The 15,712-nt window shown below is 35.2% G+C and overlaps 1 protein-coding gene across 1 annotated transcript; it reads right to left on the minus strand.

Moving 5' to 3' along the window:
- Positions 1–1,578: 1,578 nt before the first annotated feature.
- On the minus strand, positions 1,579–15,686 carry LOC126815596 (solute carrier family 49 member A3). The gene is made up of 10 exons (XM_050541312.2): positions 15,519–15,686; positions 11,300–11,458; positions 10,195–10,411; positions 9,466–9,542; positions 8,466–8,600; positions 7,532–7,648; positions 5,950–6,102; positions 3,571–3,728; positions 2,643–2,776; positions 1,579–2,331 (listed from the first exon to the last, which is right to left on the minus strand). Exons 1-10 carry the CDS (start codon positions 15,666–15,668, stop codon positions 2,150–2,152), a joined length of 1,482 nt encoding a protein of 493 aa, XP_050397269.1. The 5' UTR covers positions 15,669–15,686; the 3' UTR covers positions 1,579–2,149.
- Between the last annotated feature and the right edge of the window lie 26 nt (positions 15,687–15,712).

The raw sequence follows: 15,712 nt of genomic DNA on the forward strand, positions 1-15,712 counted from the left end.
TTTTTATACGCCCACATTTTCATGTGGACGTATATTGTCGTCGTCCCTGTCCGTCCGGATGGCCGTCCACAATTTGTGGACACTCTACAGGTCACAAGTTTATTCGATTTTGACGAAACTTAAAATATAGGTCTACTACCCAAAGATCTTGGTTCCTTTCGATATTGGCATAAATCAAACCATAACTTCATGGATTACGGTCCCTGATTGTACGAAAAATCACGTTTTTAGCTTGTGGACACTCTAGAGGTCACAATTTTCATCTGATTTTGATGAAACTTGAAATGAATGTTTATAACCAAAAGATCTTGGTCCCTTACGATATTTACGCATATCGAATCGTAACTTCCAGAATTATGGCCCCCGATTGTATGAAAAATCGCGTTTTTAGCTAGTGGTTCCTCTAGGTCACAATTTTTATCTGATTGAAAAAAAAAACGTTTGAAAATATCACTGTTATACCCTAATAACGGCTGAGTTCGAATTTAGTGAAAATTGGAACAAAACCGCCAGACAAATGGCCGCCCCTCGTATGCAAACAGCGTAAATATATGGTATATCAAGGTTGTGGACCCTTTAGAAATCACAATTTTGATCCGATTTTGATGAAACTTGAAATATATCTTTATAACCCAAAGATCTTGGTCCCTGCTTGCATATCGGATCATAATTCCTGAATTATGGTCCTTGATTCTACGAAAAATCTCTTTTGTTCTTGAAAAATGTGGTAGTGTCTTCCTGGCTGCCACAGGTTTATTTTTGTTTGCAGCAAGGTTTTTGAATAGAGTGGTCTCGCGTGATCTATAATTTTCAACATCTAAGCTGGGTAGCAAGCTCATAAATTTTCTGAACCCACAGTATCATTATCGATATTTAGTTGCCCCTCTCGAAATCTCGCTTGCCTCATGGTTCTGGCTACGGGCAGGAATCGAGCAATTTAAACTGACCAGATCAGAACAGGCACCCCTCACGTATCGCATGGTGACAGCATTTTGTAGGCGGCATAATAGTATGCAAATACAAGATACATTATGGGAAATGAGATAAAGAGCTGGCAGATCTCATCATAATAGTTATAAACTTAATAATGTAAAGGAAATTTACTGAAAATTTCAGTCAAATCGATCCGCTCTAAACCGAGAATTAAGAGATTGAATTTTGGGCCTAGCCTCGATCATCACTAAAGTCAGTACGATAACAAACATAGTCTCGATTATCCATTTTTTGATTTAATCATGAATGTGCGTTGAGCAGCAGATCGGATCCTAATCCAGTAAATATCGCAGGCTAGCGATGACATTGAGAGTTGATTATGGTCTGGATAAGTTAATGTCTAGTTGTTTGGATGGGGCAAAAAACTGTAGTCCCATGTATACATTGGCATTCATGTAAAAGATCCCTCGGCAGTTGGAATTCGATATAAGAGTAGGCCATAGTGCCGCTGCTCAGACAAAATTTCCCTCATAGCACACTGTATGACGAATGGCCGGCTTCATTAGCCCAGTTGGAGTAGAACAGTAGGACGTTAAACCCCATTTCATTTCATTTCTTTATTATAAATGCATTCATATTAAGGTAAAACAAACTAATGAGTATATACCTGAGACCGTACACAGACCTTTGTCATATTGTGTACCAATAATGGGCAATAAATGCAATCTTTTCATGTAAGCTATATGGCATGCAGCACATTTGTTCATGCAATGTCCTACCGCCTTTGATTGGTAGATAGTCTTAAAAAACTGATGATCGGTATGGTGATTCAATTTAGGTCCCTAATGGCACATACAACCCCCCCCCCCACCCACCTTTTTGCTACAGAAGAGTAACAGTGCTCACAAATTTAAGCATCTGTATTTAGATACAGACATAGGGGATACAGAATCGTAAGAAACAAGCATGGGACTATCAGTTGGCAATAAGTCATTTAAGTTTCTTTAAAGCTAGCATCAGCATGCAGACTGATCCCCAATCCAGTTTGTAAGTGAACTTACAAATCTTAAGCAGCACCATTCTTTTTCAACCAGCCTCAAAAGGATTGAACTAATTATAAAATTTGTGTTTAGACAAAATAGAAATTATCATCAAAATTTAATAAAATGAAAGACAGTTGGTACAAGAGTATTATAGAAAAATAATACTCCATATGCTATGACATTGGGGGTGTTCTGTTGGATGCTCCTGAATGTGATGAATCTGTGGAATCATAATTTAAAATGGACTCTGCCTTGGCTACATCTTCGGCTCTCATTCTTCGATAATGGGGATGGAAGAAGACAATAAGTATAACTGTACCTAACGCTGCTAAGGCATTAAAAAATAAATTTGGCACTGAAAAATAGAAAAAAAAACTAAATTGGTCAGTCATATAAATTATTTTTCAGTCTGTATTCTAATGAGAGTATCTAAGAACTAAGCAACAAGATAAAACAAGAAACGGGGTGAAACAAGAAAATAAACAAAATGAAATTGAACGAAACAACATTAGAATTCATTCAGTCCCCAGTAATGTGGGGTGTAATAAAAGTCTCTGGAAACATATAATCCGTTTAATTTGATCATAATCACTTTAGGAATCATATATGTGCACATTTTGTTACCAGTAGAACTAGTATAAGTTAAATATAGATAGACCTGATTACCTGTCCAATCTTGACTGATATCACTGCCACTAGTACCATTGGTTCTACATGCATTTGGTAATATAACCTCATTTGCTGGTAATGGTTGAGCTAAATACTGTGCCACTAACATGTAAATAACACCTTGTATTTGCCTATTAATAAAAAATATTTGCCATAATAATATGTGATACAGTCAGCAAGTTTAAATCAACATACCTAAAGACACAATGAGGCTTAAAGACAAAATATTCAGTAATAAATAAATACACGCCAGACCAGAATTATTAAAACTATTTAACCCTTAACCGGTCGACGTCATTTTGACGTTATGACATCAAGTGGTCAGGCTAAATAAAGGCTGATGTGAAATATTTTGTATGCCTATTTCAATCGACTTCTGCCAAATAATTATAAGTGATAGACTTTTGACACCAATAAAAAAGTTGCTGGGGATAAGTTGATCTATAATTTGCAAATCATTCTAAATCATTTTCATCAGAAATATTGTGTTCTGAATCGGTGTCATCGATATAATCCGATTCGGAATAATTCATAAGTATTTCAACCACTTTGAGCGTCTTTAACGTTCCCGACACCGTTAAATTACGTTTTTCGTCAAAACATGTTGAACAAAGACATGTTTTTCTTAATGCCCTTGACAAGACAAGTTCCTGTCTGACACGCATGCGTGGTCATATCAATTAAATACAAAACTAAATACTCAAATGCGGCTTATAAAAAAGGTTCTTGCTGTGGTCGACTTTAGTCGACCGTGACCACTTAGCTGCATAACGTTGTGGTGACTATAGTCGACAATGACCAGTTAAGGGATAATACCAGAAAACATGAAATGAAAGTCTTGGATGTGTGATGGACAGAAGTATTTCATGAACCCTTTTCATAGTTTGTCTTATTACAACAATGTGGCTATAACACAATAACTTACCCTGAAATAAAGAGAAAACCAGAACTTGTTGCTTCTGCTACTGGATATGTTATTTCAACAGCTAATTCCATTGATATAGGATATAAAGCAAAACCAAAAAATCCAAATCCAGATATTGATATAGCTGTTAAAATTGGATGACCTCGTATTCTACTGATCTAAAAGAAAAGAAGCTAACAGTGAGGCTGATGTCCCCCGCCGAAATTAAAAAAAAAACCAAAAAAAACCAGACACAGAGTAATTAATTGCACATTTATCTTTTTCAAAAGTATTGAGTAATCTAACTGATTATCTATGCTTAGTCTAAGCGTAAAATGTTCACTATCAAACTCAGATTTTGAAGTTAGCGTCAAAGTTATCTTGTCCCAAAGCATCGACCAAAGAAATTGCTTAGCTTTAATGGGATATATTAATCATTGAACTCAGACAAGACATTCACCTAATGAACATCTATACCAAAATTAAAAGCAGAATTGTTATGTTCCAAAGTCTTGACCAATCAAATTGCTTATCGCTACTTAGCCTAAGCAGAAAATTCTCATCATTGAACTGAGTCAATGTATTGATATAATGAATCTATACTCAAAGTTTCATTGTTCTCACCCAATTAGAACCAAAGTTATCGTGTTCCAAAGCCTCAACAAATCAAATTGCTCATCTCTGCTTAGCCCTAGTGGAAAATGCGCATGGACGAATTATCTCAAGGCATTACATAATAGACACCTATACCAATTTTGAACATTTTACCTCAATTAGAATGAGAGTTACACGTATTGTGTTCCAAAGTCTAGATCAATCAGATTGAAGTCTCTACTTTGCCTAAGCAGAAAAAGCTCAGTACCGAACTTAGTTAAGGTATTGATGTAATAAAACTATACACAAAATCTCACCACTATCACCCAATTAGAAACAAAGTTGCTTAGAAGCTCCAAAGTCTCAACCAATTAAATTGCTTATCACTCTGCTTACCCTAAGCAGAAAATGCTCATCAGCAAACTTAGTCAAGGTATTGATATAATTAAACTATAGATGAGATTTCATCACTCTCACTTAACTAGAACCAAAGCTATCGTGTCCAAAAGGATCAACCAATCAAATTCCTAATCTCTGCTTACCCTAAGCAGAAAATGGTCCTCTTTGAACTCCATCAAGGCATTCACCCAGTCAACGCCTACACCAAGATTGAACACTCTACCTCAATTTGAAGGAGAGTTAATCAAATTGCTTATCGCTCTGCTTACCCTGAGCAGAAAATACACCAAACTATATCCAAATTTCATCACTCTCACTTAATCAGAACTAAAGTTATCGTGTTCCAAAGCATCAACCAATCAAATTGAATACCTCTGCTTACGCTAAGCAGAAAATGCTCATCTTCGAACTCCATCAAGACATCAACCTAATACACACTTACGCCAAGTTTGAACATTCTAGCTCAATTAGAAGTAAAGTTATTGTGTCCCAAACAGTGTGACAAACAGACAGACAGACGGACAGACAGACAGACGAACTCATTTTAATAATCCCCTGCTTTCTTCGAAAGGCGGGGGACAATTAAGGTTAAAAGTTATTAGTTTCTGATAATAGAGGCATACTAGAGACATTATCATGACATCTCAAGCCTTATCATAATTGGTGTTAATTAATAAATAAGAGCAGCTGAAAATGACAAATTATAAAACAAAAGTATACAGAAACTTATTTTTCATCTTATAAATATAAACTCTGTGTATAAATTTTTAGAGCATCCACAAGATTTTACAAAGTGATCAAGGGCCAAAACTGAGCAAAAATCTTAACAGTAATTATTAGAATTATCAGGATTCTTCTACTTGCCAACGTGTACATGGGACCTCGGTGAAGAATCCTGAGGAACTTTTTCAGCCAACACCAGTTAGTTAGTTAGCCAGCACCTTACTCACTGAGCCACCATAGCTCTCTATAAGGGAACTGATGCGGAGAACCAAAAGTGCGAGTACACTAGCAAGATGATAAGCCTTTCTAATATAATTTTTATTTATTTTACTTTTGAGCAAGATGTGCAACATTTCCAGTATAATATTTGTTTATTTCATTTGAGGTTTTTTGACCATCCTGCTTATACATCAACAGTGTACCTTAATATGACTACAAAAAACATAGTCAACCGATCATCACTTCCTAATCAGCCGCCCCCCCCACAAAAAAAAACAAAAATGGTGCTTAAGTCCTCAATTTCTTTATTTTCTTAGGATATGTCTGAAGCACAATACTGAAAGTGAGGACCCAAGTAGATTGTACAAATTACATTAACATAGAAATAATGGGGTCTTTATTTTCTACCCTACTGTTGGGTCTGTGATGGGAGTTTATGTGCTATAGCAAGTTCAAGCAACTGACCAATGTAAAGAATATTCCAAATAATGTAGCTAAGCCAAGGCTCATTTTAATAACTTCTTCAAATAGCTTTGTTTTATCAACAAACAGTCCAGCTACAGCTCCTCCAACAGCCCCGACAGCAATCATTAGTGCTCCACAAAGACCTGAAAAAGACTAGGAAAAAAAGGGTTGCCAGGCAATGAAACATCTACACACAAGCAGTTTTGTCTTCCATGCTATAGCGATCTTAGAAAATAATGGCGATGACGTCACATGCTCTTGATCCGGGCAACTTCCAGTGGTACAATTGACGAACCATTTTAATCAACTGTTTTTGTTTAGAAATAGAAATATCATCCAATGTAACGCAGGCCTGTACCAGCATCTGTACCGCTGGAAGTTGCCCAGATCAAGTGTGTATGACGTCACACCATCTTTTTCTAACATCGTTATAATGCAATTTGTCAAAATTTTTGTTTAAGCAATATTATACTTTTATTTAGTGTCATGAACAATGTGTATTTTATTTGTTGCGTTATCTTATTCATTTGTATTATACAAGTCAATGGTTTAGACATGACTAGTTACTGTTATTTTTGAAACAAGTATCCTTTCATCTGTTATTTAATAATCTCACACACATTCAGTTACCTTTTAGTATTCATGCTATCCACTGATGTTAATAACTATGCTTAAATACTCCATGGAAATTAAGTAAATCTGACACATTGTTTTTAGGTTAATCTATTGCAGTGTCCATTCTCATGTGAAATTATACTAAATTAATCCAACTGGTTCTCAAAATTTTGAAAGATCGGTTGCATGCCACAGAAGCAAGATTGTCCAAGCTGTCCATAAATGCCGTCACATAGTGATTTATTTACAAGACACAAAATATGATATCGCTAGACAATGAATATACAACCACCAGGAACATTTTGAAGAGTGGTTGTTAAGATTTTGGATAAGGGGCAACAACTGAGCGGACAATCATTGAAGATGTGACTATTCATTTATTCCTCTAGCAAAACAAGACAGATGGATGAAAGATATCAGATAAAATTAAATGAGGCATTATCAATTTTGGCAAGAAAATAATAAAAAACCCCAAGTATTTTGAATACTTTATCTTCAAAGTCCAACAGATCTTTAATGACCACACCTTCTTAGATCAATTTAATTAAAACACTGATCCTATTTTTTAGAGTTCAAAATTTTTTTTTATTTGTCTTCACTACATTAGGATCTGGAAAAGTCGTTATATAACTTGCGTTCTGGGTTATGTGTGGGATTAGCCTATCAAATGATCTGTTGGGGTGGGTTCTTGGCATGCGGTGCATGGAATTGTGAGTAGACATTCGATGCAAAGACAAAGCAAAAGTTGTATTTCCAAACACCCACTTAAAACATTGGTTAATCAAACGTCTGACATCATACATGTAGGGTCAAAAGCCACGTACATGACCCCTGATGCGACCTCCCACTACAACCGGTCAGATCTATATGTTGTGGAGGCCACTGAAAGTATACAAAAACAAAACGAAATACAGATCTGTATTTCAATCAGACTGTTTTAAGATGGACAAATACAAAATGAACTTACATTTTTGTAATCTCTTGGGCACAAAATCTGTTCTATGAAAGTTGTATTGGCAGAAAATATTGCTAATCCTGCACCAAAGACTGTCCAAAGTAACCAATAAGATTTTACCTTTAAAAGCTGAAAAAAACCCAACATTTTATCATTTTAATTATAACAAGAGAACCTTGGATATGTTCTGGTTGGTACAGACTCTGTAGTACAGTCAAGAACCGAATTCTGGTTGTGTACCAGTATCATGTATTGTTAATTAGCATATGGTAAATTCATTTATCTATTAACAGGGTAATATTTCTGAGCAATAATATTGAAAAGCAAATGAATACCAAAAACTAAGTCAGATTTATTTCCAATGAAGTACACAATTTATTCAACCATAAGTTTACTATTGAGGAATACTCTCAACTATTTTAATAGACTGATGTGTGTACATTCATAAAGTCATTCTGAACTGTTTCCAAGATAAGTTCAGAAATATTAATTGCATACCAAAAACTCAGCCCAGTTTGTTTGAATGGAAAGACAAAAATTATTCAAACAAACATTCTCTAATGCTAAGTATTGATCAGCTTTGCAACTGATTGAATAGAATCATCTCAAATGCATACAATGTTAGCACTGTGTACAGCAACTAGTAGTACAGTTATGTTCAGTTTTACTTGATCAAGCGAGTACATTGAAAATGACAGGAACTATGACTGAATGATTGAGTGAGGATATCTAATCATTAAAAACAGTAAAATTAATAATAATTATAAAATTTGAAAAAGGATGTAATTTATTATGTCACTATTAAATTATTGAAAAAAAAAGTTCAAGATATTCCAAAGTAAACTACATTTCAATGTGGCTGTATACAGTATGTAAAAGTATAGTGTAACAGTTTGTGTTCACATACCAGTTTGTTCATACAAACTCCTCCATAATTGTTTCCTACCTTTTTGAGCCCTGAGAAGAAAGGCTCTGATACTTCTGCTGCACTAGCACTGGGTGGAGTAGGTGGTCCTGAACTACACACACCAAATGTAGCAATGATGGCACCTAGACCACTTATACCTGTACAGACCCATAGCTTCAAAATTAATAGACATTTATATACATGTAGATATATATTTCTGGACAGGTAAAACTCCAAAACAATAAAAGATGAACCAAACTGTGTCACCTGTGATTGTCTGCCCAATATTTTATAAGTGAAATTACAGGGAATGCAACATGCAGACGTTTACTTATCACAATGAAGTAGGGTAAGTAAATATGCACAGATGGCACTGACATAGCAATCCGGATAGACTTATTATTACGATATATTGATAGATTAATATCGACCATTGAAGATCAATCAGATACATATATCAGGGTTCCCGCGGCTTCGTCAAACATTTTTTCAAGGATATTCAAGGATAAATATACGTCAAATTCAAGGATTTTCAAGGACATTTTTTAGCCTAAAGTTACAATTTTTCATCTTAAAAATAATCAAAACATTACCAACTATCGTTATAATCTCATATTTAAAAGGAATTGAAGACATTTGAAACAAAATTAAGGATCTCAACTGAAATTCAAGGATATTTTCCTATTTCCGCGAAATTCAAGGATATTCAAGACCTTGAAAATGAAATTTTAAATTTAAGGATATTCAAGGATTTTCAAGGACCGCGGGAACCCTGTATATGTGCCATGTCTTTGAAATTGATGTTCGTATTTATATGGAAAATTAATTTTTATGTTACCATTGAAGTTTCCATAATTTATTTTTACAAGCAATACATTTTTGAACAGATAAAATGCTAAAAACACTAAATCTGGATCAAAGCCTATCAACTCTTACTGGTAGTATAAATTTCCAGTCGTCAGCTGGGCTGGATGATAGCTGATCAGTAGAGTGATACTGGTAACAAGAATTAAGGACTATCCCATGAAAATATACTTACCATTAATGGCATATCTGCTTTAGTTTGAACAATTTTTGGTGACATTATATTGGCTAATAATATTCCTAGGGGATTGGCTGTAAAATAATTCAAAGAAATTAAATAATAAAAAAATTAGAATGACAAGAAATGAAGAACAAGAATTTTCTGGAAGTAAATATAAATTGAAATCATGTTCTTCAATTATAGACCAAATATTAACAAAAACTGCTTTGCAAAAGGTGTAAAACAGAAAACAAAGTGTAAGACTATAATGAGAAAGATCTGCATTTATTTGTGGGTAACCAGCTGACATCAAGTTTTGGTTGTCAGCATCCTTTATATTTGTTTACCATGTATTTAAACAACAGGCTTCTCTGGTCTTTACTGAAATGTTACTTAGTAATAACCAGTGATTGTATTCCACAGAATTTTATACCGGTATATCTGGTGTACATTTTGAGAATTAGTCCCGAAATAACCTAGTCTGTGTCGAGTGGACGTTAAACCCCATTTCTCTCTCTCTCTCTCTCTCTCACATTTTGAGAAAATTTGGTTGGGTTACCTTTTTCTATTGTTTGAGATAACCGCAGAAATATACAATAGTTTCCAAGAAAACGATGGGTTACATTTAGATGAAGAAGGAGAATAAAATAAAGAAAACACAATTATAACAGGCTTATCGTCAAGGCAGCTGGAACCCTAATAATACCATCATATAAGCATATATTTAAGCAAAACCAAACATACCCATTGAGGCTATAGTGTTAGCTGTGGCTCTCTGTGATCCTGGGAACCATACTGCTGCAAGCTTTGTAGGACAGAACATAATAAATGGTTGAGCACAAGCAGCTATAAGTTGACCAGTTAATAAAACAGGATATTTCATATCTGACGGAATAAATGTATATGTGGTGAGAGATCGTAATAAAGCCCCTGTAACATTCAACCATGCCGCCAAAATTATCTGGAATAAAAAATAAACACATAATAAATAAATCTATTTATTCGTATGGGGACATATACTGAATAGAAACTTATATTTATTTAACAAAATTGTAGAAACGAGCCAACAATGAGGCTAATGTCTCCCCGCTAAATCGAAAAGGCAATTAGATGACACACATTTTTTAATTAAATATTTATCTTTTTATAAAGCATCGATCATTTTGCTTATCTGAGCAGAAAATTCTCATCATCAAACTTAGTCACAGTATTGGTGTACAGAAACTATACTCCAAATTTCACCACTCTCAATCAAATCATTGACGCAGAAAATGTTCATTATTAAACTTTGTCAAGGTATCGTTGTAATGAAACAATAGGAAATGTGCATTATTGAACCTAGTCAAGGTATCTATGAAATGATATATGGCAAGTTTCACCATTCTCACTCAATTAGAATCTAAATTGTCGAGCTCCAAAGTCTTGATCAAACAAATTGCTCATGATCGAGTTTAGTCAATTTCATCCGAGTTTGATTTAATGAAAATATACACCAGTTTCACCACTCTCCCAAAAGATTATTGAACTTAGTCAAGGTACTGAGGCAATGAAACTATACGAAATGCGCACTATTATCGAACTTAGTCAAGGTGTTGAGGTAATGATATATATGCCAAGGGGAAAATGGAGAAAGAGAATTGTTAATTACTAGTCTTTTTCAATATAATATAGACTAGGATATCTACTGGGTATGATAAATCAAATTCCTTTTGATGAACACAAAGTGGTCAGATTTTTGTACCCTATCAAAACTTGGTTGTTAAATCCTTCTTTCAAACAAGATTTCTTTTTATTTTTTGATAATCTACTAATAGTAATGAATATATATTATGATCAATAGAATACATACACTTATTCTTAAACCTAAAGTATCTAAAAGCCAGGAAGCTGTAAAACCACATGGTATAGAAGCTATTAGGTAAACTAATGATAACCAATTAACTTGCATTCCACTGATATTGAAGTAGGCTGTAGTGATGTTTGTAATAGGTGAAAAGCAAATCCATATCTGGAAAAAAAATGTATATTAAATGTTAATGATCCTTTCAAATTTGGATAATAGCCTTAAGTAAGATATGCATTTAGTGAAAAGAGATGTATATTTGCCAGTCTTCATCTCACCGAAACAAACATTTGGTCATTTCAATACTTTAAGTGTTTGTGTGAAGTCATTGTTGAGTTATTCAACCTGTATATATTTAGGCTGTACATTTGTGTTAGATACATGTACATGTATAAACTCATGCATATGCACGCTCACGGGACAGGCATGCAGATCCAAATTTTGTTAGACTAGAGTAGGTCATCAAGACCTATGTTTGCTTCTGTTCCTATATTTTTTGAACACGAACTCAGTTCAAAAACTTGAAACAGAAACAAACAAGAGTGATTTTATGTGGAGAAAATTGAAAATGTTTATTTTCACAATGGCATAACCTAATACCTTAATTTCTGTTCTTTAAAGTTAAATTTGGAGGAAAACAATAGGTGGTCTGAACAGCGGTATAGGGCTTGAACGGTCAAAATACAGTCTGTCATTGAGTGATTGGGTTTGATTTCAATTCCACATTTGTAAATGTCCAGGAAATGAAATGAAATGGGGTTTAACGTCCTAATGTTCTGCTCCAACTGAGCTAATGAAGATGGCAATAGACAACATAGTGTGCTATGAGGGGAAATTTAGCCCAGACTGCGGCACTATGACCTAATCTTGTATTGATTTCCAACTGCCAAGGGATCTTTTATGTGCAAGGCTATGTGTACACGGGGAACTTTCTCGGCCAATGCAGGGATTGAACACAGGACCTCCAGGTGTGAGCCAACTTCTTACTCAATGAGCCACCATGGCTACATATGTCCAAGGAGCCTACAATGCATGTCTAATAATACCTTGTGGGTTTTCTCTGGTTTTGTCCAACTGCAAACGACCATCAAGAAGAAGTGAATTTTTTAAATAAAAATGTACCAATACATATTAGTCCAAACATGATATAGTTTGTGACATGACTTTGAGTGGATGTTCAACACCATCTCTCTGTCTTTCTCTCTCAACACAAAACTACAAGTGTTATAATCTAGATGCAATCAAGAAACCTCATCACTTGACCCTGCATGTCTCGAGATAAGAGATGGTACATCACATGTGATTCACACAGGAATTCAATAAGCAAAAATTAAAAATTTTTCTTCAAAACATCGGCAGGTTGACTACTCTTATTTACTACAGGTAGAAATCATCTTTTTTAAATCAAAGTGTTAAAATCTGGCGTTTGCCGACCTTTTGAAACAGGAGAGAGAGAGAGAGAGAGAGAGAGAGAGAGAGAGATTAGATAAAGAGTGGGTAGTTCTCGTATAATAGTTAATAGATAATGTTAAGGGAATTGGCTGAAAATTTCAGTCAAATTGTTCCACGATGAACTGAGATATTAGATTTTGAATTTTAGGCTAGCCTCGATCATCATTACTAAAATCTGTACGATAAAAAACTAAGTGACGATTACCCAGTTTTACGTTTAATCATCCTTTACAAAATGGATTCCAACCCGCTAAAGATCGCAGGCTAACGAAAATTCGATCAGGGTTTCCACGAGTTTCCGCAAAAGACCGGTGTATGTATAAGGGTATTTCACACGAGACCACAGAAAAATATAACCATGTGTTAGTCCCATAATAACCAAAATATTATGTTGAGACGAGACGATAATTCTTATAATATCGTCAATAGATAAATATTACCTGTGGTTATAAATGTATGTTTGACCAATTTAGGAGCCACGGTGGCTAAGTGGGTAAGGTGCTGGCTCACTAGCCTGGAGGTCGCGTGTTCGATCCCTGCATTGGCTGAGAAAGTTTATCGGGTTTTTCCAGCATGGTTTTCCCTTTGTCAGTGACACGGGACGTAGGGACCTACAAGGACAGCAGTCTAGTTGTTTGTGTGGTACGAAAAACCGAGGTCCCGTGTATACATGGACGTGTACGTAAAAGATCCCTTGACAGTCGTAATATAACAATAGGCCGTTGTTTCCGCTGCCCAGGCAAAATTTCTTTCATTAGCCCAGTCGGAGCTGAAGAGTAGGAGGTCCATTTCATTTCTTTACTCAGACAGTAATTCTGATAATATAATTAATAGATTCAGGGTTGTAAATGTATGTTTATTTGTATTTTGTAGAAATCTTAAAGTTGACTGTAGCAAGTTTCCAAAAATTGATCTGTCTCCGTGGTACGAGCATTAAACACCTGAACAACACCTGAAAAGGTATACAACGCCTGAACAGGTACACAACGCCTGAACAGGTATACAATACTACCGACAGAAAAACAACATCTATTGTTCGAGACTTGAGAGAAAAACAACAACTATTGTTCCAGACTTGCCTTCAGAGAGAAACAAATCAAACTTTGTAAAATATAATTGATTGATTGATTAATTTATTTGATTTGTTTATTTAACTGTTTTTTTTGTGAAAATGAAAGTTGTATTATAGACGAGTAATTCTTATATTAATGGTTTGGCTGCTTTATATTTGTTTAATTTTTTTAAATTATGTTTTAATAATTGAAATATTTATTTTTGTAAGAAAATTTTTGCATCGCTTAAAGTATTATCTTTATTTTTGACGTCGAATGGTTTAACACATTCAAATGACGCAGTCTGAATAAAACACAGATCCTATTTCGTTTCGTTTTATTATAGTTCAAAATTTCATTTTACTTGTCTTTACTACAATAGGATCTGGTATAAACTGTGTTTCGATTGAAGTGAGGGATTAGCCAATGAAACTGTCAGTTGCAGCGAGTTCTTGGCGTGCGATGCACGGAACTGTGGGTATCCTACTAGAAATATCAACGCTGATTGGTTAATCAAATGTCTAGCGTCATAAGGTCAAAAGCCGCTCGCATGACCGCTGACATGACCTCGCACTACAATTTGTCAGATCTTTGTGTAGTAGGAGCTATCGAAAGTATAAAAAAACGAAACGAAATACAGATCTGTATTTTAATCAGATTGTCAAATAACGTGGTTTAGATTTCCCGCTAATACTTGACAAGGAGTAGGGTCGCCTGTCAAACCTCGTGAGGTTTTTCCAATTCCTCCGCACCCCCCCCCCCCCCCATATGTTAGTCCCGAAATGACCTAGTTTGTGTCGCGTGGATGTTAAACCCCATCTGACCTCTTCTCTTCATCTGGAGAGTAACTTTGGCCTATGTTACTCGACCTCCTTGCACAGTGAAGATGGCCTTCAAACTCGAGGCGGACATACTATACGCCCATATTTAGCTTCGGTGCTTAACGTGTTTAATGTCCAGTTGACACAAACTAGGTCATATAGTTCAATTTTACTTCAATACTTCTCTTGCGCGTAGGGGTCTTTAGCAGTGACACGAAACTAGAGGACCTGGAGAAAACCCATGAGGTTGGACAGGCGACCCTACTCCTTGTCACGTACAACCATTGAATCAAAACCATGCCAGTTAACTCAATGACAGACCTTATGATACAACACACACGAGCTAACCATTCGGCCATCCAACACCCCCCCCCCCTCATTTTGAAACAGAATTCAGTCACATACAACAACCAATCAAAAAACGAGACGTAGACAATTCAAAATCGCAAGTAGAGAACCGTTATGGGTCGCGTATGACTAATACTGTATACACCATGATCAAATGCCCGTTCCAATTCTCTTTAAAAAAAACCTTTGATTAACTTTGCAGATAAACAACCATAGTTATGTCACTACATTGAGCTGGGTATGTTTAATTAGACCTAATAATTATAAAATTAACTTATATAAGATAAGAAGATGTTAAAGAAAAAAGGAGGCCAGCTAGGAAAAACTAAGTCATGCAACCGTAGCTAAAAACAAACACACCAGTTAATGTTTTTAGATAGGTTATCATTGCTAGTGCAACATAACTATTACTGAACTAAAAAAAAAAAAAAAAAAACAAACTTAAAACAACCCAAAGTAGATCAGATAACAACATGTCGCGTGACCTGGGCTGTCACCATTTCACAGTGTTACGGTAGGCCTACGTATTAAATCCGTTTTTTAAATAATTACCAACGCATTTGCCATATTGACAATACAGACAACAAACACAATAAACCATCTTCTTTTGTAGATTTTATACTCTGTCCCAACAAACGGTCTGTAATGAATATCGGAGATACTTGGTGCAGAATATCTGCTGTAGTTACTGTCATCCGCCATTAAGTCACGTGAGGGTTAATAATAGAGGTTTTTCCGGAATTCCC

This window comes from Patella vulgata, chromosome 3 (genome assembly GCF_932274485.2).
Source record: "Patella vulgata chromosome 3, xgPatVulg1.2, whole genome shotgun sequence".
Taxonomy (NCBI): Eukaryota; Metazoa; Mollusca; class Gastropoda; family Patellidae; genus Patella; species Patella vulgata.

Bases quoted from the DNA above. Each gene is read 5' to 3' on its own strand.
- LOC126815596 (XM_050541312.2), bottom strand. From the start codon at position 15,668: ATGGCGGATGACAGTAACTACAGCAGATATTCTGCACCAAGTATCTCC. The intron at 11,459-15,518 runs GTAATTATTTAA...TTTTTTTTCCAG, and splicing joins TCAATATGGCAAATGCGTTG to ATATGGATTTGCTTTTCACC. The intron at 6,103-7,531 runs GTAAGTTCATTT...TTTTTTTCCTAG, and splicing joins GCCCAAGAGATTACAAAAAT to TCTTTTTCAGGTCTTTGTGG.